Source organism: Falco punctatus, assembly GCF_963210335.1.
Source record: "Falco punctatus genome assembly, chromosome: 20".
NCBI classification, from domain to species: Eukaryota; Metazoa; Chordata; class Aves; order Falconiformes; family Falconidae; genus Falco; species Falco punctatus.
This window is the reverse complement of record NC_137600.1, coordinates 108086-129416: the sequence shown is the minus strand read 5'-3', so window position 1 is coordinate 129416 and position 21331 is coordinate 108086. Positions and strand designations below refer to the sequence as shown.

Here is a 21331-nt window from a genome sequence, read left to right as displayed (position 1 = left end):
ACACGGAGCCGAACGCCCCCCGAGCAGCTGCAGGGCCCCAGGCCGGGGTCCCAGTGCGGGCAGGGTGGGACAGCACGTCCCCGGCACGGCCGGGCTGCCCTGGAAGCTGGGGCGGGTGGGGTGGGCATCACCCCCAGACTCGCCTTGGTCCCACGGTGGGGGCAGCCACCCCACGTCACGCCCCTCCACGAGCAGCAGGGGCAAGTGCAACAGCAGACTGGGAGGGACTGGGAGATGGCCGGGCACATTGCACTGGTCACCCCCAGAGGGGAGCCCCAGGGAGCAGTCCCCCAGGGGACCAGGGGCACGAAGGGTCTCCCCCGCGCCACAGCAGGTGGGGGCAGCTCCCAGCCCCTCTCAGCTGCCAGGGCAGCTGCGCCAGCGCTGGCCCCAGCCCCGGTGGACAAGGACTCCAGCTGCCAGTATCGGGTTGGACAAGGTCTGTAGTTACGGAGGGAAGGGGGAGGCGAGCGCGGGACAGACACGGACAGACACAGACGGGCGCATGCTGCTGCCGCCGCCGGGCTGGCACTTAGGCCAGGTCCTTGAAGGCGTCGAGGTTGAAGGCTGTGTCGAGGAGCCGCTGCAGCTCCGTCAGGTGGGTCTTCTTGTTGCCGGTGGCAGGGGCAGCCGCTGGCTCCCGCCCTGCATACCTATGGGGGAGAAGACAAGGGGTGAGGGGAGGTCTGCACCCTCCAGCCTCCCCCGAGCATCACGACCACCCCCCAAGTTCCTACCAGACGGGCTTGGCGCGGTTGATGGTAGTGCGCAGCCGGGGTTTGACGTAGTCGTAGTAGCCCTGGTTCTTGTGCTCCTCCTGGCACCACACCAGCTCGGCAGCTGGGTACTTCTGGGCTTCCAGCTGGAGGAGGTCGAAGGGGAACGGGGAGAGCTGCGGGCAACATGGAGCAGCATCACAGTGGCGCCACGGGAGCAGCACCCCCAGCCTGTGGGCCCAGAGGTGGCCGGGCCCTGCTCACCTGCTCCACCCTGGTGACAGCCACGTCGGCCTCCATCTGCCGGGCCTTGCGCTCACGGGTCAGGTCGTAGTAGACCTTGCCAGTGCAGAACAGCACTCGCTTCACCCGCTCAGGACTCTGGGCCGCAGGGCCGCTGTCGGGGATGACACGGAGGAAGTGGGTGCCTGCCACGGGAGAGGGTAGCACCGTCAGCCACAGCAGCCTGCGGCACCGCACCGGCAGCTGCCTGCACCCACATCCCACGCCAGCTCCTCCGGGGACCCCAGCCTGCGCAGGCAAACCGGAGAGGCAGAGCCAGGCAGCTGGTACTGGGTCAGCTCCCAGTACAAACCATCGCAACTCTGTGCAACCTGCGGCTGCCAAACCCGGGTGGCACCGCTCTGGCGGGAAGGGGCTGCTGATGGAGGAAGTGCCACAGCAAAATCTGGAAAGCCGAGCCACCTCTCTCCTGGGCACCAGACTCGGCGCTAACAGGGGGTGGCTCCAATTTGCTGGGTAGATGGGTGCAGCCAGCACAGCCCAGCTGCAGCTGGGGCGAGCACGCCGCCTTGGCACCGGAGGGGAGCAGGGAGGGAGGAAGGCAGCCCACGTGCCGCGCTGGCACAGAGCTCTCTGCACGACTGCCTGCGATGCCCCCGTGCCAGCAGCATCAGCCCTGCTCAGCTGCTCTTCGGCACAGGGAGGCCGCTGCCAGGCGGACTTTGCCCGAGGCCACTGGCTCCTGCCCTTCACCCTTCATCCCGCGGATCGGCACGGGGTGGGGGGGTGGGGGGGTGAGAAATGAGCACCTCCGCGCCGCCCATACCTGGCAGCATGTCGTCAAAGCTGGAGCGGGCTTCGGGGTGGCGCAGCAGCGACTTTGGAGTGAAAATGATCAGCTGGAAGGAGGGGGGAAGAGGCAGAGCAAGACGGTCAGCCTTGCCAGAAACATCTCCCCTACAGACAAAGGCCAGAGCACCGACCTGTCCATCCTGCCTGGCCCCCCCGCCGCCCCCACCCCCCGAGCCCAGGAGCAGCCGCAGATTTGCTCCTCGCTCGGCTGCCGTGCTCTGCCAGATCTGGCATCTGCTTCCAACAGCACCAGCTCTCCCTGTCCGAGCTTCCCCCAGCGAAGAGGCCACGGTGCTGCCGAAACCTGCTTGGCCCGCAGCTGGAGCTGAAGGCAAGCGGCGGGACGGCGCTATTTACCGATGCCCACCAACCGGCCCTGGCGCCTGGCCTGCCCACACAGGAAGGGGCCACAGCCACCGCCGCCTGCGCAAGCCGGCCGGCAGCACATCATGCACCGAGCCAGTCCCCAGCACCACGAGGTCCTTGGCCCGGCCAGCGGCAAACTGCCCGCGTTTGCTGCCCAGGTGCAAGAACAAGCCCGCCCCAAGTCCCGTCCCCAGGCTCAGCAGGGTCATGGGGCTGCCCTGCCTCGGCACCGAGCCAGGCGCAGAGCTGCGGGCACTGACCGGTTTGCGGAAGGGCAGGAGGATCTGGCGCCGGAGGACGTGGAAGAAGTTGGCCGGAGTGGAGCAGTTCACAACAATCCAGTTGCAGTCGTAGAGCTGACGCACGTCAAAGTCGTCCAGTTTCTGCCTCGGCGAGTGCAGTTCAAGGGATTTCAAGAAACACAAGGTGCCTCTTGGCCTCACAGCTCCAGCAGCGGAGGAGAGAGCAGCACCCAGCCCCCTCTCCCTCCCCTCCCTCTCCAGAGCACATGGACACCCACAGAGACCCGGGAGAGGCTGCAGGTCTGTGCCCCTGCCTTGAGGTGGCCAGCAACACCCCCACCTCCTGCTGCTTTTGGACCCACCTCTGCCTTGCATCGTGCAGCAGCCCCGGGGGTGGTGGAGGTTCAGCCCCCTTCCCGAAACCCTCCAGCTGCAGCACGAGCCCAGGGCATCCCACACCTCCTGCTACTGGCTCCGCAGCCCCCGCTGCGACCGTAGCACTGTGCAGGGCCCACCCTGGTGGTGTTGCCCCCCTCCCCGTTTCAAGTCAGCAGCTGGATCCAGAACACAGGAGGGCCAGGCTGAGCTCAGCACGGCCGCCACTCACAGGGAAGACGTCAGGATCGTCATTGCACATCTGCAAAAATCGCTCTGGGCGGGCGGAGGAGTGCTCGGGACCCTGCAGGGACCAAGCAGCGGGAGAGTGAGAGGGGGGCGAGGCTAGTGCAAGCAGCTGATGCTAGGCGCTGCCACTGCTGCCCTCAGCTGCTTCTTGTGCAGGCCAGACAATGGGCACCCCTGGGTGCCCATGAGCTGGGGGCTCCTTACCATGCCCTCCATGCCATGGGGAAGCAGCAGGACAATGCCGTTCTGCCTCACCCACTTGGCCTGCCCGGGACAGATGAACTGGTCAATTATGCACTGGGCGGTGTTGTGGAAGTCCCCAAACTGGGCTTCCCAAAGCACCAGGGCGTTGGGGCTGGCCATGGCAAAGCCCAGCTCAAATCCTGAAGGATGGGAGAGAAGCGAGGGGGTTATCTTCCCAGAGTGGCCTCACCCCTGGGCAGCAAGCACAGACCTCCTCACCCACCGAGGACGCCGTACTCCGACAGAGAGCTGTTGCAGACAGTGTAAGGAGCCTGGTTGGGCCAGAGGTGGTTCATGGGGATACAGGTCCTCTTGTCCACATTCTGATCGTGCAGGACATGGTGGCGATGGCTGGAAGAGGGGAAAGCGTTACTTCACCGTCACCCTTCGGATGCCTTCCAGAAAGGCTAGAAGCACCTTTGCAGCCACCAAAAGCATGGCTTTACCTAAACGTCCCCCTCTCAACGTCCTGGCCACTCAGGCGGATGTGGATGCCCTCTTTGAGCAGGGAACCAAATGCCATGTACTCTGCCAGGGCCCAGTCCACTGTCCGGTTCTTCACCATCTCCCCACGGGTTTTCAGGATACGGCTCAAACCTGCCAGGACGGAATACGGGTTGTAGCCCACACAGGAGGGAGTTCCAGTGACACCGTGTTTCTCCCACAATCCACCCGCGGACCGACAGACTGCAAATGCCTGGAGGTAGAGGAACAGATTCACCTCTGCCACAGGGATGAACCAGGGATGAGGAATCATCCCTGCAAAGAAGGATCGGCTGCAAAGCAGAGCTAGCTCAGTTCACTTCCCTTAACCACAGCTCCCTTGTGAACTAATTCTCATAGACTCACAGGGTGCTCTGGGGTGGAAGGGACTTCCAGAGTCCCTCCTAGTCCAACCCCTCTGCCACGAGCAGGGACGTTTTCACTAGACCAGGTCGCTCAAAGGCCCGTCCAAGCTGGCCTTGAACTCTGCCAGGGATGGGGCACCTGCAACTTCTCCGGGCAACCTGTGCCAGCACCTCACCAGCCTCACCGTAAACACTCCTCCTTTATTTACGTCCAATCTAAACCGGCCCTCTTTCAGCTTCAAAGCCTCGCCCCTTGTCCCGTCACTACAGGCCCCCGTGAAGTCTCTCCACATCTTTCTCGTAAGCCCCGTTGCACACCAAAAGGCCGCGGTGAGGTGTTTGTGGAGCCTTCTCCAGGCTGAACACCTCCAACTCACTCAGCCTTTCGGCACAGGAGAGGGGTTCCAGCCCTGCGATCATTTCCGTGGCCGCCTCTGGACCTGCTCCAGCAGGCACACACCACAACACAGGGAGCTCCATCCGAACGTAAGGAAGGACTTCTTTACTCTGAGAGTGACAGAGCACTGGCGCAGGCTGCCCGGGGGGGCTGCAGGGTCTCCTTCTCTGGAGACATTCAACACCCACCTGGATGCAACTCTGCAACCTGCTCTAGCAGAACCTGCTTTAGCAGGGGGTTGGACTAGATGATCCCCAGGTGCCTTCCAACCCCGACCACTCTGTGATTCTGTGAACAGGTCCATTCTGTCCTGCGCTGCGCACCCCAGAGCTGGACACAGTGCTCTGGGGATGGGTCTCAGGAGAACAGAGGGTGAGAATCCACTCCCCCCACCAGCTGGCCACACGTATCGAAGCACTGTAGCAGGTCCCTTCATCTCAGGCCATGTTCCAGCCCTATCTCACATCTTCTCCAGAACGAACGCCCAGTTTGGCATAGCTTCTGCAAGCTCCTACCTCCGTGGATGGTGAAATCCTCCACTGGCACTGAGCTGGCCACCTGACCAATGTGCGTCAAGTCCTCTTCGTTCAGACCAGTGGAGGGGCAGGTCATGCTCCGGGGTTGGCCATCCAGAGTGAAGAAACCTGCAGAAGGAGCAGCAGCCCACCATGTTGTGGGCGCCATGCCCAGCTCTCTGTGAAGAGCTCAGACCACGGACACCGTCAAGCAAGGGCGGGGATTGCCAGGAGCGGAGAGCACCACCCCACCAGGGTGATTTACCAGAATATAGCTGTCACAGCTCTAGAGAAGCCAGGGTCTTTGCTAGGGACCTCCAAAACATGGCTAGCGGCTTACCAGGCCAGGGTGAGTCCAGCCAGTGCTTGATGTGCAAGATCTTTTCATCCTTGGATCTCGCATGGGCCTCCTCGCAGATCTTGTCATACTTGGCGATTTCCTCCTGAAAGGCAGAACCAGGAGGCAGAAAAGCATTAGCTTTTAGTTGTCTCCAAGCAAGGGTGATGAGCCTGGGGGCCTCGGCGTGACCTTGCGAGGGTGCTGGAGGACACAGCTGGTCCCCACAGCAGGGCAGCCCCAGGGCCGCACAGCTCAGCCTTAGAGCGCAGAGCTGCTGCCGGAGGCCCCTGTCCCCCTCAGGACAGCTCCGCTGCCATCCGAGCCGGCAACTCACATTCTGCCCGAAAGATGCTGCAACGTGGTACCGGGGGCAACAAAGAGCCGGCAGAGCTGCTGCCACGCTTGCTGCCAGGGAGGCAGAACTCGTGCAGGGGACCTGCCCCAGATCCCCCCAGGCCACAGCGAGCCCAAGTGCTGCTCAGCCCAGCTCTTCCGTGAGTCGCAGCTGCACTGCAGTGGCCCAGCACCGTATGGCTTGTGCTGCACTGATCACGGGGCATCCTTGAACTACATGTTCCTGTGCTGTTCAGGACGAGCCTTGGCTCCTGACCTGGTTGCTGCCAGGTTTGCATTGCTCACCCAACCCTAGCACAGCCCTGCCAGCTTTAGGTGACAAGCACAAGCAGAAACGGGCATCACTCACACCCAGGTAAGAACCAGACACGTAGTTTGTACCCGGAGATGCCGCCTGCAGTTTTCCTTCCAGGCCCCAAGGGACAGTACCTCGTACTCCAGCTGATTTACCACCCCCTGGGAAATCAGCAGCTCTGCGTATTTCTGCAGCACTGGCTTCTGTTTCCGGATCTGTTTGTACATCAGGGGCTGCGTGAACATGGGTTCGTCCATCTCGTTGTGGCCATTGCGTCTGTAACAAACCTGCCGGGAAGGGAAAGAGCCTTTGAAAGCAGCTCCTTGCAACCCGCGACTCCAAAAGCAGTCGGAGGTACCTGGATCTCTGTGCTAGGCAGGGTCTGAAACAGCCCAGGAGGGACCCACGCACGTCCTCTCCAATGTGGGAGGCGAGGGCAGGCTCCATACAGAGACAGTGTCACCTCTCCAAGTGCTATTACAGCCTCGCTGCCTTGCTTTACACCATCTCCTCCCTACCATCACGTCAAAAGGGCCAAACAAGCCCCGAGGAGAAACCTCAGCTTCCAGAAAATACACCCCAAGACGTATCAGCAAGCACCCACAGCAGAGCCACAGCTTTAGGATAACGCCTTTTGCCACGTTCCTCACCAAATCCACCACCACGTCCTTATGGAAGGTGCTACGCCACTCTGCTGCCACATTGCACACGTAGACGACGGCCTCTGGGTCGTCTGCATTGACGTGGAAAATGGGTGCGTTCACCACACGGGCGACATCGGTTGGGTATGGGGAGGAGCGGGCCATCCGGGGGTCTGTTGTGAACCCAATCTGTAGCAGGTGAGAGGGAACAGGACCAGCACAGTGGTAAGGATTTGGAATATGGCTCTGCTACTCAGCTCCTCCTATGGACACTCATAGACTTGGGCACTTGGGGCAGCTGTTTTACCAGCTCAGGAAAGCACCAGGTGAGCGCACACGGAGCTTCGAGGGCAGCTCGGCTGCTGTGCTGAGCTGGGGGCTCCCCCACCATGGCTGCACTGCTCAGTCATAGCACAACCCGCCCGACTCCTGCACCCAGGCACCGCAGCCCGTTCCGGTCCCGGCACCTAGGCTGTTGAGCCGCTGCACCCACAGGGGTGGGCTGGCCCCGGTGAAATGTCTCTGGTTTACATGGGGCGCAACAGAGCAGCCCTGCGTGATCTCAGATGCCAAGCACCAGGCTGCACCACCTCTCTGCCAGGCTGGACTCAAAAGTTGCTCCTGCCGAGTAGCCGGGTATGGAGTACCCCCTGCTGACCCCAGGATCATGGCTCACGCCAGGAACGTTGGCTGGGAAACAGCTACTGCCTGCTGCCAGCTACCACCTAGACCTGAACCTGCAGGGGCTGATCTGCAACAGACCTGCTTGGACGCAGGGGACTTGCTCCTCACCTGGTTGTTCACCACAACGTGAACAGTGCCGTGGGTGGTGTAGGAGGGAAGGTCGCTCAAGTGGAATGTCTCATACACGATGCCCTGCCCAGCGAAAGCGGCGTCTCCGTGCAGGAGGATGGACATCACCTGGGAGATGCGAAGCCACAGCAGTCAGCAGGGGCTCTGTGGGGCTGGCAGGCAGAGGCAGCCACCAGGAAAGGGCCCAAGTCTCATCCCCGTGAGCCTTTGGCGTCCCAGACAGGACATGGAGCAGCTCGCCAATGCATCTGATGCTTTCTCAGGGGATCGGAGAGGAGCCAGCCACGATGGGCGCAACTGCCAGGGAGAAGGTCGTGGCCACCGGTTCTCCCCCCACGCCAGGACAGCACACTTGGGATGCCTCAGCCAGGCAGCGGGACGGCACCTGGCGCGCAGCACCTGGGAGGCGAGTCCCGTTCCCAGACACACACTTCTCAAAGCAAAGCCTTCTGTTAACGGGGGAAGACAAGAAAAATGCCCCTTTCCCCCACGCTTTCACTCCAGAAGACCTCTGGGCAGGATCTAGGCCAGAAGCTAGCTCCAACTTCAGTGACGTTACTTTGCCATCATTCCCAGGGGCTGGCTGAGGACACCGCCTGTCAGATGAGGACAGTTTGTCTATTTATATCCAGCCCTCGGGGTGCAGGAGGAAGGGAAGCACTTTTGATCTCACCCTTCCACTTCTTGGTGTTGGAGATAGGTCTGTGATGAATCAGACCACAAATAAACCCCCCCACAGCCCGCTCCCCTCCTGCTCTCCCAGCTGGGTGTGGAGAGCTGCCTCCTGCTGCCGGCTCCAGCTTTCCCAGCCCCAGGAATGGTTATCCCCGGTCAGGCTGAGATCCCTCAGCTGGAGGCTCCTAGTGCCGAGTCCCCCAAGCTGCCCTGCTTGGACTGGCTTTTGGGAGTGCCCCTCATTTCCCCGCTTTCCACCAGGAGGTCGGGCACCTGCTGCTCCCCGCAGCCTGGCTGAGCCAGTTGGCTCAAAGACTGAGGAAGCAGCAACGGGAGCCCGGGGTGGGCGAGCCCCTGCCAAAGTTGTCCCCAAAGACAGCGGTGAAGGACGGCAGAGCAAAGTCAGGGTGACGGCAGGGAAAGGGGCACGGCAAACAAACACCAGCTGGGTTTTTTTCACTTCCCACCAACCTGCCTCCCACCAAACCCCATCTGGCCCGGGCCACTTCATTGTGGGTGTCTCAGCACCACTCACCTTCTTCCCTTCCGTGTCCCCGCAGTAAAACTGCTCTGCTTTAGTCTTGCCCTGAACAACGGGATCAGCTGCCTCCAAGTGCGAAGGATTTGCCACCAAGGAAAGGGTGATATTCCTGTCAGTGACACGGTTAATCCGCCGGTGGTACATTCCCAGATGGTACTTCACATCACCGGAGCCCTGATGGAGGGGAGAGGAGAGTCACCCCGAGGAACCTGGGTGGCTGTGGGGGCACAGGAGACCTGAAGCAGGATGGCACTGACCCCAGGGGCTGGAAAAAGGGGGCATTTTCTGGAGGCGGTGGCAGAAGGCAGCAGGCACTCACTTTAGGAACTGACCTGGCACCCAGCAAAGCAAAAGTAGCCTGCTCCAGGTGCCAAACCACCCACACACCTCAGACACACGTCAAGCCCACCTAGGTAAGGTTTAAGGTGCAGGGGAAGGACCAAGTGTAGCGAGTTTGGGGAAGACACTGGAAAACATGTCACGCTCACCCAAGCTCTAGTCACACTGCAGCAGTACAGCTGTCACTGGCACTGCTCGCAATATGCACCTTGACACCCCAGGGTGCTGCTTTCTCACCTCAAAACCCCATCTGAAGGGCACAGCAGGATAAAGCCAGCCCAGCCCAGCTTTCCAAAAGCCAAATGATCCCATCTTATGATGCTGGAAGCTTTGGAACACGAGTGCACACACAAGCGACTCAAGCCTTGGGGCTTTTGCATCTGCTTTAGGGCCCCACATGGGGGCCGGGGGCTGCCGCGAGGGTACAAGCCAACCCCCGCTCCCAGCTGCCTTCCCCTCACCTCGCCGTTCACCTCAAGGCTGCTTTATGCCCATGGAGAGCCGCTGGCCAGCCAGCCCGTGCTGGGGACACCAGCAGCAGCCAGGGCACGTCACCCCCAGGACAGGCAAGGACAGACCAGCACTGGCACCAACACGAAGGCTACAGTCGCACAGGTACGCGGGGAAACCCTTGCGATGCCGACGCCACCCAGCGACACCAGTGACCCAGTCCAGCTCATTCTGCACAGGCACACACCCAGGGACCACACGGGGACAGGCAACAGCAAGCAGCTACAGAGAGGAGGAGACTCACCTCATCAGCAGCCTCCAGCTTGGAGTCAAACTGGCAGAAGATCTGCTCCAGCTCTTTCCTGATCACGTTGGCGAGAACATTGAGGCGGCCCCTGCAAAAGCAAGACCATTGCTGGCCACCGGCCAACTTGGCATCGAGTGCAGACGGTGACTTGCCATCCCCCCATCAAGCAGAGGTGGTGCGCAACCCTGCCCCTCCTGCGATGGCTGTAGGGTCACCCAGGGAGGGCTTTCCCGAGAAGGAGACTGCAGACCCCTCAGCACAGGGACGGACCGCCCCATCCTGACAGCTGCCCCAAAGTGGGCAGGCTGGATCCTGCTCTGGGATTCCAGCTCTGCCGACGGAGCACCACGCCCCTCCAGGCCGATTTACAAACTAGCTGAAGCTGAAAACGCAGCAATGAGCGGAGAGCAGCCAAGGCCTGAGCTCTCCAGCTAAGGTTCACCCCCAGGCAAGACCAGTTAGGTGACGGCAGAAACCGGCGTGCCCTCCAGTACCGAACCCCGGCTGCAACCCCCTCCTCCACGCCCCAAGCATCACCACGGAGAGAGGCAGGATTACCTGTGGGGCATTCCCATGATAACATAATCCACTCCCTTCTCGCTTGACTTATCAATAATGGTCTTTAAGGCTGGGATCAGCACTTCACAGCCCTCCAGACCAAAACGCTTCTCTGAAGACCATTTCCGATGAAGGAACTCCTCAAACCTGGAAGGCAAAGAGAGAGTGGGATCAGTGCCAGGGCTACAGCTGAGGGCAGAAACCAGAGAAAGGATGGGGACCACAGCAGGGGAGCCACAGCATCAAGCGATGCTTTAAGCAGGCATCATGCAGCAGCCCAGTCACCCTGGTCTCCCGCAGAGCTTGGCTGGCCGCTCCCCCACCCCAACAATGTGCTGCACTTCAACCTTATTTTTAGGCTTCAGGATCTTTTATTGTCTTTCAGGATCACCCACATTTGCAGGTTCTTTGCCAGCACCTGAGCCTGCCAACCCAGCAGGTCACTGGCATCACCCTGCTGATTAAGCCAACCGTGACAGATGACGACAGACGACGTCAGATGGTGACTGCCTCACTCCAGCTGGGAGCAAACCACCCCAGGCAGCAAGGGAAGGGAAGGAGAAGGTGAAGCCCCCCCAGGGTACCTGGTAGAGCGGACCAGCCTGGCCAGCAGCGTGCGTTTCTCTTCATTGGTAAACTGCATGATGCCCGGAGTCTCAAACTTCTGCCGGATCCACTGGCACTGCTCCAGGTCGTTGATAAACATGAACTCTACGCCGATGTGCTGGCAGTACGCCATCTGCCCCAAGGGGAGGAGAAGGGCCATGAGACAACAGCCAGGGCTGTAGGACCTCCTCACCCCTCGGCAAAGACAGGCACATGTGGCATCGTATGGGACCGGGGTGCCAGGGACTCTCTGATCCCTCTCTTCAGCCTTCCAGCAAGACAAAGAGCCCTCTTGCACCAGCGGAGACACAAACCCTCCTGCCTGGCAGCCCCACCACGCTGCCTGAACGCCCGCAAGTGCTGCCTGCGGCAGTGGCCCAGGGGACCCACGAGCAGGGCCGGGCAGCCAGCACCGTGCCAGCCCCCCCGCGGAAGCCCCATCTGAACTGTTCTCCCAGGAAAGGTGACGTGGCAGAGGACAACCTGGGATGCTGGGGGGCAGCTTGGAAACTGCACACGACCCAGCATCAAAATGTTGAATTCCCTTTCCCCAGTGGGCCCTGGATCGGACCCTCAAGTGCTTTACATCCACCTCGGAGGCATGTTTTCCCTCTTGGTGGCATCAGGTCCACAACACCACTTCACATGGCAGGGAGACAATCAGCAAAACAACCACCTCCAACAAATAAGGAGCCCGTTCTTACAGCTTGTCTAAGGTGTCGGTGCAGCTTTGCTTCTCCCAAGGTCAACCTGTCCTGGCAGAGAACAGCTGAGCAAGTCCGCAGCTTGCCTGAGAGCTGTCTGCGCTCTCAGACCAGGCAGAATAGGATATGAAATTTGGCAGGAAAGGGGAACTGGCTGCAAGAGGTGGAAGCCCCAGCCCCAGGTTGGAGCTCCTCCTGCACCCAGACCCTCCAAGAGGCCACCACGCAGGGCAGCCTCCTCCTCCAGCCCGCTCCTGTGCTCTCCCAGCACAGTTTGCTGCTTTCAACTCGAAAGCAGCTGGAGAGGTTTCAATAAATGAACGGTTCAGCTGCCTGGGATTTGTTCCACCTTGGGCAGAGCAAATACGTTGCCCCAATGCAGCATGAAGCTGGAGGTGATCGGAGGTGAACAGGTAACATGGGGCAGCTGGCAAAAGCGGGGCAAGCACCGAGGAGCAGCTCCCAACGTGAAAGGCTTAAGACCTGCAGGTTGGCCCAGGCTGCGGGCAGCAGCAGGACCCAGGACCTTCAAAAAGCAACTACTCTGCCCCAGCCCCATCTGCACACAGGTCTGGCAGAGCCCCCCCTGCCCTCCTCACCTCCAGCCGACGGATGATCTCACGGAGCGGAAGAGCCGATTCGTTTCCACCGATGAAAGTGGTTGTGGGCAAGTGGAAGACCTTGTCGAGGTCAGACTCATCCAGCCCGTAAAAGCCTGCAGGATTTTTCACGGGTGGGACAAGCGAAAGCAAGAGAGAAAAGGAAGGAAGGGGGATGGGGGGGGACACCGTCACGCAGGGACCGGGTGCAATTGGGAGAGGTGGGGAAGGGACAAAAAAGGCAGCATAAAACCAAAAATAAGCATGAGGGAGGTTTATACAGATAAAATCCAAGCCATAATGAAACAAAAAGACATTGAGCACAGAACAAGGTTATCATGAAAGGTAACGCAGGAAATGAAAACACAAAGCAATATACGTATGTATATGTATATGTATGTGCAGGTAAACCAGCAATTAAAATCCAGGGTAAGAGTCAGGAAGTTTGTAGCCCCAAGAACACAAAAAATACACCACAAATCGTAACAGAGGGGAGAGAACGGGAACAGGAATTGAAGAGGAGTCACCGAGCACAACAGAGGTGTCACCACATGGTGGGAATTAAAAATGAAGAGTCAACGCAAGAGAAGGAAACGGTTAAAACAGACAAACCCCAAAGAGGGAGAGAGAGAGAAAGAGAGAAGCGAAAGAGAGAAAACGGCATCAGGGCTCTGCGATGACGGACTCTCCTGAATAGCTCAGCCCAGCAGCAGGGCAGCCAGCTGGCCCCTCAGGGGTTTTGGTGCCCAGATACCCCCTCACCCAATTAACAGCCTCTCAATTAGGGGTTTAGCCTAGCTCTGCTCAGCAAACTCCCTCCTTCTAGGTCCTGGCACCTGGTGGTGTGTAGGTGGCTGCTGCTTGCAGCAGGTGGGGCTGCGGGGGGCTGGGCTGTGCCTGGAGAAGGTGCTGAGCAGTGCTCAGAGCTGAGCATCGAGCTGTAGAGCTGCAGACAGGCCCCGACACCACCCACGGCTGCAACAGCGTCGGCAGGGCCCTGCCAGGGCCCGCAGCAGCTCCACAGCACCCCAAAGCCATCGGAGGTGCCTCAGCACCCGCTGACACTCACGGTTGTCTTTGGGGAAACTGAGGCACGGAGGAGCAGCGGCAATGGACTCGCTGGGCTGATGCAGCAAGGCAGAAGCGGAGCCGGGAAGGGCCGTCCCAGGACCCTCGGGAAGCAGGAGTCTGGCTGGAAGGGGCGGGCGAGCAGAGCTGCCCGCTGCTGGCCCACAGCCCTGAAGCCCTTCTCGGGCTCCTGCTCCCTGCCCCCCGCAGAGCCAGGGTTCAGGGCATTTTCTAACCCAGGGCCGGAGCCACAGAGGAGGCAGCTGCCACCGCTCCTCCCGGCTCCCTTCACGCCACCCAATGCCCCAGCCGGGGGCTCCTGCAGGGAGGGCACAGGGGATGCCACCTGCAAGCGCTGCAGGGCAGCGTAACCCACCTTCCTCTGAGCAAAGGGAGGCAAAAATCAGACCCTCCTGGGCTGGCCCTCCTTGAACTTCACCTTAAAAAGAGTCTGGCCCTCGCTCTCTGGTCAGGAGCAGGGGATGAGCTGAGGATGGGGCTGGCCACCGCTCGTCCCTGTGCAGCCTCACGCACAGCGCTTGCCGGCGGCTGGGAACACCCACAGCAAGCCTGGAGCAGAGGTTTTCCTGGTTGCCACTGCCGCCCATCCCCTGCTCTGCCCACACGACCCTCCCGGGCACTGCCAGCGCCAGGGAAAGGAATTAAGCTGGAGCCCGGGGAGCTCAGCTCCAGAGCGGTGGTGCCTGCAAGCCTCGAGCCGCAGCCGGCAGCCGCCGCGGGTTTGGCCCCATGTCTCCAGGACTTCTCTGTGGCTCCTAGGCAAAGAGAAGCCCTGGGGAGAGGTGGCGTTAGTACGCACCATCCCAGAGAAACCGCTGGTTGCAGGTTTCAGGGAAGCTTCATGTAACTTGCTGTGGCTCCCACCCTGCAGCACAGGGCTCCGGCTCGCTCTGCCGTGCCGGTTTGAAGATTCAGGCACGCTCCGGGGGGGGGGGAGCGGGTATCAGATTTTGCAGGAGTTTCCAGGGCTCTAAGCATCTCTGCTTCTGCTTTGCTGCAGCCTGCCAGCCTTTTTTTGACAGTGCTCAGTATTTATAGGCAGCGATACCATCAGACGGGAGGGGAGGCTAGCGATGAGCGGCCAAATTTTCACCATGACAAAACCAGGGCAGAGTCAGAAGACAGCTTGGATTTTTAGGAGACTTGAACCAATTGGGGAGATTGAGGCCTTGTAAAATGAACGTTCACAACAAAATGTGTAGTCTAGCAAGCTAGGCATGCAAACACACAGTACGGAAAAGGCCAGCAAGGCTCTACATTGGGGATCTCTACAGGTGAAGCATCACTAACCAAGCACCTACATCAAGACTTTTAGCGGGACAAATTAAAAATAAGCATGTTACAAAAGTCAAGAGTGGTGTGAGACGGGAGGGGTCCGCTTTATCAGCTTGGTTCATGCCCAGAATAACCTATTCAAAGAGAGTCCTGCACTCCAGAGGGTTAAAGGCTCATTAATTGCATACCTCCTACTGTTAACACTCTCAGCCGCTCCTTGAACACTGCGAGATCTGGGGTGGGTAGGGAAGGGGGTGCAGAAAGGGAGAAGACAGAGAGACGCAGTCAAAGTTAGTAAAAAAAAAAACAAACCTGGAACTGTGAGAACTAGTCATGGAAAGCACAAGTCAAAAAAATACAGTATTTCAAATACAGTCAAAAACCATCAGAGGCAAAAGGGTTGGGATGGAGGACGACTACGCGCCAGGCGGAAAAGAAATCCCGGTGGAAAGTCTGGTGAGAGGAGGGAGGGGCAGGGAGAGGAATGGGGGGCATCAGACACTGGGGAGCAGTTGAGCTGCATGGTTTGAGATCTCCTGTCACGTGCACCCCTCGGATGACAGAGGGAGACCGCCCACCACGGCGTCTTCACCTGCTACGACCAAAAAGCACCTTCCCAACAAGCTGCGTCAAGGGCAGCGCTATCCGCCACAGAGCGGCGAGACGCCTCCCGGCAACATCTGCTCCCAGAGGGTTTCGCTCTGCTCCTCGCTAACCAGATTTCAAGGTCACCCCCAAGGAGGCACCGCTACTGCCTACACACAGGCAGGAAGGGGATCAGGGTGTTAATGAGCAGGCCGTTAACGAGGAAGACCAGCACCGAGGCAGGCACGCAGGATGCCATCATTGCTCGAGCATGCTCAGCACAGGCGGGAGCGCCGGCGCACCGTGCCGGATGCAGGCAGGGCTGCCGGAGTGGCGGGCAGCGCGCCTCACTGGAGCTGTGCCTCCCGGCTAGGTTAGGTGACCCAAGTGCCTCAATCTCACCTGGGTTACAAGAAATGCTTTGAACACACTTCTCCTTTCAGTCAGCGGGGGAAAATCCCACGTTTAGGTGAGATGTTTGGGTAGTAAGGTCTCCAGCTGGGGAAAGGGGAGGTGGCGGTGCTCCCAGCGCATCTCCCAGCAGGGCTTGCCTGGCTCTTCCCAAGCTGGAGGACTATTTCCTTCCATTCCACTGGGCAAGAGGCACGAGCAGCTGCCTTCCACAGAGAGACAGACAGACGGACAGACACTCAGACACACACTGCCTTCCATGCACCACCTGGATTTCAGTGTGCCAAGCTATTATTTCCTTGAACAGGTCACGTCAAGTTCCTGCAGTCATCCTGTCCTTGTTTGACACCACTTACCATGCCAGATCAGCTGCAGCAGAAAACCAGGATGAGATGACTTTTGGGTTTTGGTTTGGGTTTGGTTTTTTTTTTTCAAATGGAAAAGACAAGAGAAAGAGGAATTTGGTGGCTCCAGCCCCACCACTTGTCAGACCGAGTACCCCCAGGGAAGCTTTCTCCCCTTTACATTTTCTCCAAAGCTCACACTGCTTAATCCAAAGAGAGCTTGCAAACCAGACACAAACCAGTTGCTAAACAAAAGGCAACTGAGAAGAAAGATCAATTTCTGAGATTACCCATGCAGCTCCTTTGAATTACAGCGGTGCTGGGCCATGGTTTAAGCTGCTGGCAGTAGAACTTGCACCACAAAAGCTGACCTTTAAGGATTTCACTGCTCAGAAAGAGGAAACAAGATCGTTTCCAAGTTTCAAAACCACTCCTGTTATTAACTGCTCTGTCAAGTCTTAAGAAATACTCTTTCAAAGCAAAATAAGCCAGCAGGATCTGCTTAGAAATTGGCTTTCTCTGCCACAAGCCAGCAACACCCGACCTTGGGCTCGGCCGGAGCTCTGCCCACGCTCCGCACCAGCGCCGCTCTCTTCCCCTCACGCTAAGCACAGTTTGCAAGCTACATTTGCCAAGTTGTATTCTAAGACTGACCAGACGAGGCTTTCCAGGATAAGAAGACCAGAGGAAAGTATTCAGTATAAATAATACTTACAGCAAGATAATAAAGCCTCCTTTGGCTGGACATAGCCAGCCATTTGAGTCCTACCACGAGACACACCCCCAGCATGAGCTAGTGGCTGATAGCAGCATAGCTTGTTTCCAGGACTCATTATTTCCAACGAATTCACGGATTCCTGGTAATTCAACCAACACCAGGAACTGCAATGACAGACACGTTGGTATGAAAGCCACAAAGGAACCAAAATGAAACAACGCTTGGCTCAGACACGGAGGTCGCAGGCCGAGATTCTCTTCCAGCTGATGCCCACAGACCAGCCATGCCTGAACTCCTTCCACCGCGGGGAGCCCAACCGGGTCACGCTGCTGGGCTCATGACCGCTCACCCAGGAGGAACAGGAAAAATGGAGCTTGTATCGCTGGACCTGGATTCTGTTACAGCTGACGATGCTGTCAGCCCAGCTCTGCAGTTGGGGCTCCAAGAGAGGACCTGCTCTTGGGTCACTTTGGGCTCTCCTTCCTCTGCAGCAAGGATGCTGCTGGAGCACACCTTGCTTCAGAGGAACCACAGCCTCAAAGCAGAAGAAAAGCCCTCTGAACTGGCATTTGCCATTGAAGCAGCCCTGTGACTTCAACGTCACAAAGTGGAAACAAGCAAGGAGCAGTGTCCCTCAAGGGTCCATACTGGGACCAATACGGTTTAATGTCTTGATTAGCGGGGACAGCGGGATTGACAGCGCCCTCTGCCCGGTTGCAGGTGACACCAAGCTGAGTGGTACAGTCCGTAAGACTTGAGGGAAGGGATGCCATCCAGAGGGACCTCGGCAGGCTGGAGGAGTGGGCCCATGTGACGTTTATGCAGTTCAACAGGGCCAAGTGCAAGGATCGGGGCAATCTCCAGTCCCAGCACAGACTGGGGAATGGACAGATGGACGCACGGACAGATGGATGGGTGGATGGATGGAGAGCGGTCCTGCAGAGAAGCACCTGGAGATGCTGGTGGGTGACAAATTGGACATGAGACAGCAGCGTGCCCTTGCAGCCCATAAAGCCAAACACATCCTGGGCTGCATCCAAAGAAGCGCGGCCAACAGGTACGGGGAAGGGATTCTTCCTCTCTGCTCCCCTCTCTCGAGACTCCACATGGTGCTCTGCATCCAGCTCTGGGGTCCCCAGCACAAGACAGACAAGGACCTGCTGGAGCAGGTCCAGAGGCGGCCACGGAAATGATCGCAGGGCTGGAACCCCTCTCCTGTGCCGAAAGGCTGAGTGAGTTGGAGGTGTTCAGCCTGGAGAAGGCTCCACAAACACCTCACCGCGGCCTTTTGGTGTGCAACGGGGCTTACGAGAAAGATGTGGAGAGACTTCACGGGGGCCTGTAGTGACGGGACAAGGGGCGAGGCTTTGAAGCTGAAAGAGGGCCGGTTTAGATTGGACGTAAATAAAGGAGGAGTGTTTACGGTGAGGCTGGTGAGGTGCTGGCACAGGTTGCCCGGAGAAGTTGCGGGTGCCCCATCCCTGGCAGAGTTCAAGGCCAGCTTGGACGGGCCTTTGAGCGACCTGATCTAGTGAAAACGTCCCTGCTCGTGGCAGAGGGGTTGGACTAGGAGGGACTCTGGAAGTCCCTTCCACCCCAGAGCACCCTGTGAGTCTATGACTTACTGATCGGCATGGTAACTGCTCCCCACACCCAGCTCCCTTTTCTCGTAAGGGAGAGCAGTCACTGCTACCACTTGCAGCCGTCCGGCTCTGGGTTTCATGCAGACCCTGCTTTCCTCTCAAAAGGGAAACACATCCAACAGGCACAGGGCTTCAGGGCTCTCTGTTACTGTGATTCAGAAGGATCGTAGTGCCCACAGCACTGGAGCACTGGCCAAAAACTCTGAGCTAAAAAAGGTTCCCCTCACGCCGCCTTCTCCCTGGCCACTGGGACTGGCTTCCAAGTCACCTAAAAAAAGTCTCCCTGCTCCCCTCGCAGCACCAACTACGAGCACATGTCCTCTCCTGCGCCTGGGTCCACGGCCATCATCTCACCGCCTCTTCCCATCAAAATCTCCCCAGGCACAGGGCTTGCTCCAACCCAGAGCCAGCCAGCTCCTGAGGCACAGCCAGGGCTTGGTCCTCCAGACAAGCATGTCAGAAGTCCAGACCTCGGGATGAAGCAGCTTCCCCATCATCCAGCGAGCTGGGACAACTGAAAAAACCTAATCCTTCCCTACAACTCCCAGTACACATAATCCTACACGAGGGTCCAGCAGGTCCAGGGTGGGTGTCCCTGTGCTGGCAGCTGAACAAGGAATCAAGATCATTTACATGCACCGTACGCTCTGATCGGCTGTTTCAGCTGTGCGAGGTTAGTAATCATCACTGCTGCTCTAAGTTAGAAGCATGCCTCTCGAGCACTCACAGTGCCAGGGTAATGACCCTTGGAAAGCACCAGCAAGGTGGAAGAGCTCAGCGCCACAACCTCGTTCTAGCTAGAAGAATGGCAGCATACTATAGAGATCAAATCTAAAGCATGTTGGCAGGTGCTGAGTTTAAGCACTTTCAGACTAGGATTTCAAGTCCTAGGCACCACACACACTTCTGTGCAACACTCATGCATCTTTCGCTCGAAGGCACTGGGATTTCCACTTCTCTACTTGGACGGGAATGCATCCCAAAGCTTCCTTGTTATGATCACTGGCAGGGACTCATAGCTCAGTCTTGGAAAAAGGGGGCAATTAAGGGATTTACCAATGCTGTGGCAAGCTGGGAGCAAAGGAGGGCCGAGCATCGTTGCAGGGGCACACCAAGAGGCACTTCTCAGCCCTGCAGAGACAAAGCTAGCCCATTCCCCCCAGCTCCCGGGGCCCCCAAGAGCAGCAAGAGGAGCTGAGGGAACAGACCTCCAGCTCTCACCAACACAAAACCTCTCTCTGCTTCACATTTCCAGAAGATGCAATTGCTTCCACCCCTGGATGAGTGAGTTCAGGGACATAATTAATTCGGCGCCCCGCCGGCTCTAAATTTAGAGTGATCATTACTAAGGAAACTTAAGACCTTTCCCCCCTTACCGGTGAAGCGATCTACGTACAAAGCTGTGAAAGAGAGAGGAGCTCAAGCAATGCAGCACTAACTGCTCTCAAAGCCCTCACCCAGTTTGTCTGTGGATGTGATAAGATCAGCTGGAAGGGAGGAGTCCAGATCTGCATCCAAGATGCCCAGTGGGTCGAGTTGTGCTACATGATGCCCTCGAATCTATGAAATGGGCCAGGAATGGAAAGGAGAACAGGTACCAAGAGGGAGAGGGGAAAGGGAGAAAAACAAAAGAGGGGAGGGGTAAAAAAGTTAAATTACATTATAATTAATTTGCAGAGTAATTCTCACCGACGTTTGGAGAAACAGTTACTGGCGCATCATCAAAATTTACACAACTAATGCCGAGAGGATCAAGCTTTGCAATGTGATGACCCCTGACCTGGAAGCAACAACACAGATTAGTCATTAAGTTAATTGAAAAGACGTTCCTTAAAAAAAAAAAACCAAAAACATGCAATCTCCTCTTTACATCTTCTGCAGAGCCACCCCGATTTCTACTTTCAGCTACAGCAAGTAGGTGTGAGTGTCTCCAGCTGCTGCGACCGCTCTCCTCCGCCTGAAGCCAGACTTCAGCGGGGCAGGCAGAGGGACAGCGATCTCCTCCACAGCAGAGACCTTCCAGAACTGAGGTCTGAGGGTCCCCCACCGCTTTCCCAGTGTCCAACCCCAGCACCTGCTCTCTACAGGTGCAGTAACTCCACACCAATGGTTTCTTCCTAAGCATCACAGAAACGAAGAGGCAATCTTCCAGATTTTGGCAGATTCTGCCAACACGGCAGAGAAAACAAGCATCACCACCAGCAGTAGCTCCCGAAAAGGCAGAGGAACGTGTCTGAGGAACATCTGCCTGTCTGTGCTATTAAAGGTCAGCATTTTGGAGAGAGGAGCCTACGGCAGGACTGGGAGCCCTCTTCTGGGAAGAGGCAGGTGCAGAAACACCAAAGAGCTTTGGCACCAAGAGCCCTGGTGGCTCCCAGTGGCGCCAGTCAGGTCAGGAGTCACCACACTGGGTTTGAATCCACATCAGAAGCCAGGGAACAATGAGAGGTAACGAGGAGTTCTGCTTCTCGCCTTCACAGGAGAAGGTGCCCGCAGACAGACCCCAGCGCATCTTGCTGGGCAAACTGAATTCACCTCAGTGGCCAGCACCACACGTGGGCAATCCACAGTTTTATTTCTTGACAGCTCCTGCTCTTTCTTGAAGCTTCAGGCTCAGCTACGCTGGGAGCGGGGCAGGAAACACTGCTGCCATGGTACAGGGCGCGGTGCCTTCTTTGCACTGTGACAGTGATCCTCCCGGTCATCAGGTCTGTTACCAGTTAGAAAAAGCACTTGCATCCATGGGGATTACTAAACCCCTTGTACAAATCGGACATCCTGATCCGACCTTATTTACCAGAAAAGCATTCCTATTCTGAGTATCTCAAGGGTACTTCAGGAAAGAATTTTTGTGGCTTCACCAGCCAGAGCCTGGAATCAGCCATAGACGTTACAGCAAACCAAGAAAGCCCCGAACCCCACATGCTCGCTGCAGGGCCTGACGACAGCGTGCCCCTGCACACCGGTGGCTGTGTGGAAAGCTCTTCTTCTGGACCAG

The 21331-nt window shown here is 58.0% G+C and overlaps 1 protein-coding gene across 9 annotated transcripts in view; it reads right to left on the bottom strand.

The window, feature by feature from the left end:
- Positions 1 to 427: 427 nt before the first annotated feature.
- Positions 428 to 21331, bottom strand: part of OGDH (oxoglutarate dehydrogenase) — a 36435-nt gene continuing 15531 nt past the window's right edge. For 3 of the 9 annotated variants that reach the window (XM_080370445.1, XM_080370444.1, XM_080370449.1), the window contains 21 exons: positions 19791 to 19893; positions 14821 to 14865; positions 12269 to 12384; positions 10944 to 11098; positions 10360 to 10506; positions 9799 to 9889; positions 8700 to 8879; positions 7469 to 7597; positions 6686 to 6865; positions 6170 to 6322; positions 5387 to 5489; positions 5047 to 5175; positions 3733 to 3883; positions 3510 to 3637; positions 3248 to 3426; positions 3027 to 3098; positions 2438 to 2560; positions 1786 to 1858; positions 981 to 1144; positions 738 to 892; positions 428 to 653 (listed from right to left, as the gene is read on the bottom strand). In XM_080370445.1, the coding sequence (XP_080226571.1) occupies positions 533 to 653; positions 738 to 892; positions 981 to 1144; positions 1786 to 1858; positions 2438 to 2560; positions 3027 to 3098; positions 3248 to 3426; positions 3510 to 3637; positions 3733 to 3883; positions 5047 to 5175; positions 5387 to 5489; positions 6170 to 6322; positions 6686 to 6865; positions 7469 to 7597; positions 8700 to 8879; positions 9799 to 9889; positions 10360 to 10506; positions 10944 to 11098; positions 12269 to 12384; positions 14821 to 14865; positions 19791 to 19893 (2697 nt within the window). In that variant the 3' untranslated portion in view covers positions 428 to 532. Of the gene's footprint in view, positions 654 to 737; positions 893 to 980; positions 1145 to 1785; positions 1859 to 2437; positions 2561 to 3026; positions 3099 to 3247; positions 3427 to 3509; positions 3638 to 3732; positions 3884 to 5046; positions 5176 to 5386; positions 5490 to 6169; positions 6323 to 6685; positions 6866 to 7468; positions 7598 to 8699; positions 8880 to 9798; positions 9890 to 10359; positions 10507 to 10943; positions 11099 to 12268; positions 12385 to 14820; positions 14866 to 19790; positions 19894 to 19992; positions 20114 to 21331 lie in introns of those variants that run through there. The other 6 variants (XM_080370447.1, XM_080370450.1, XM_080370446.1 and 3 more) reach the window with 5 other exon arrangements.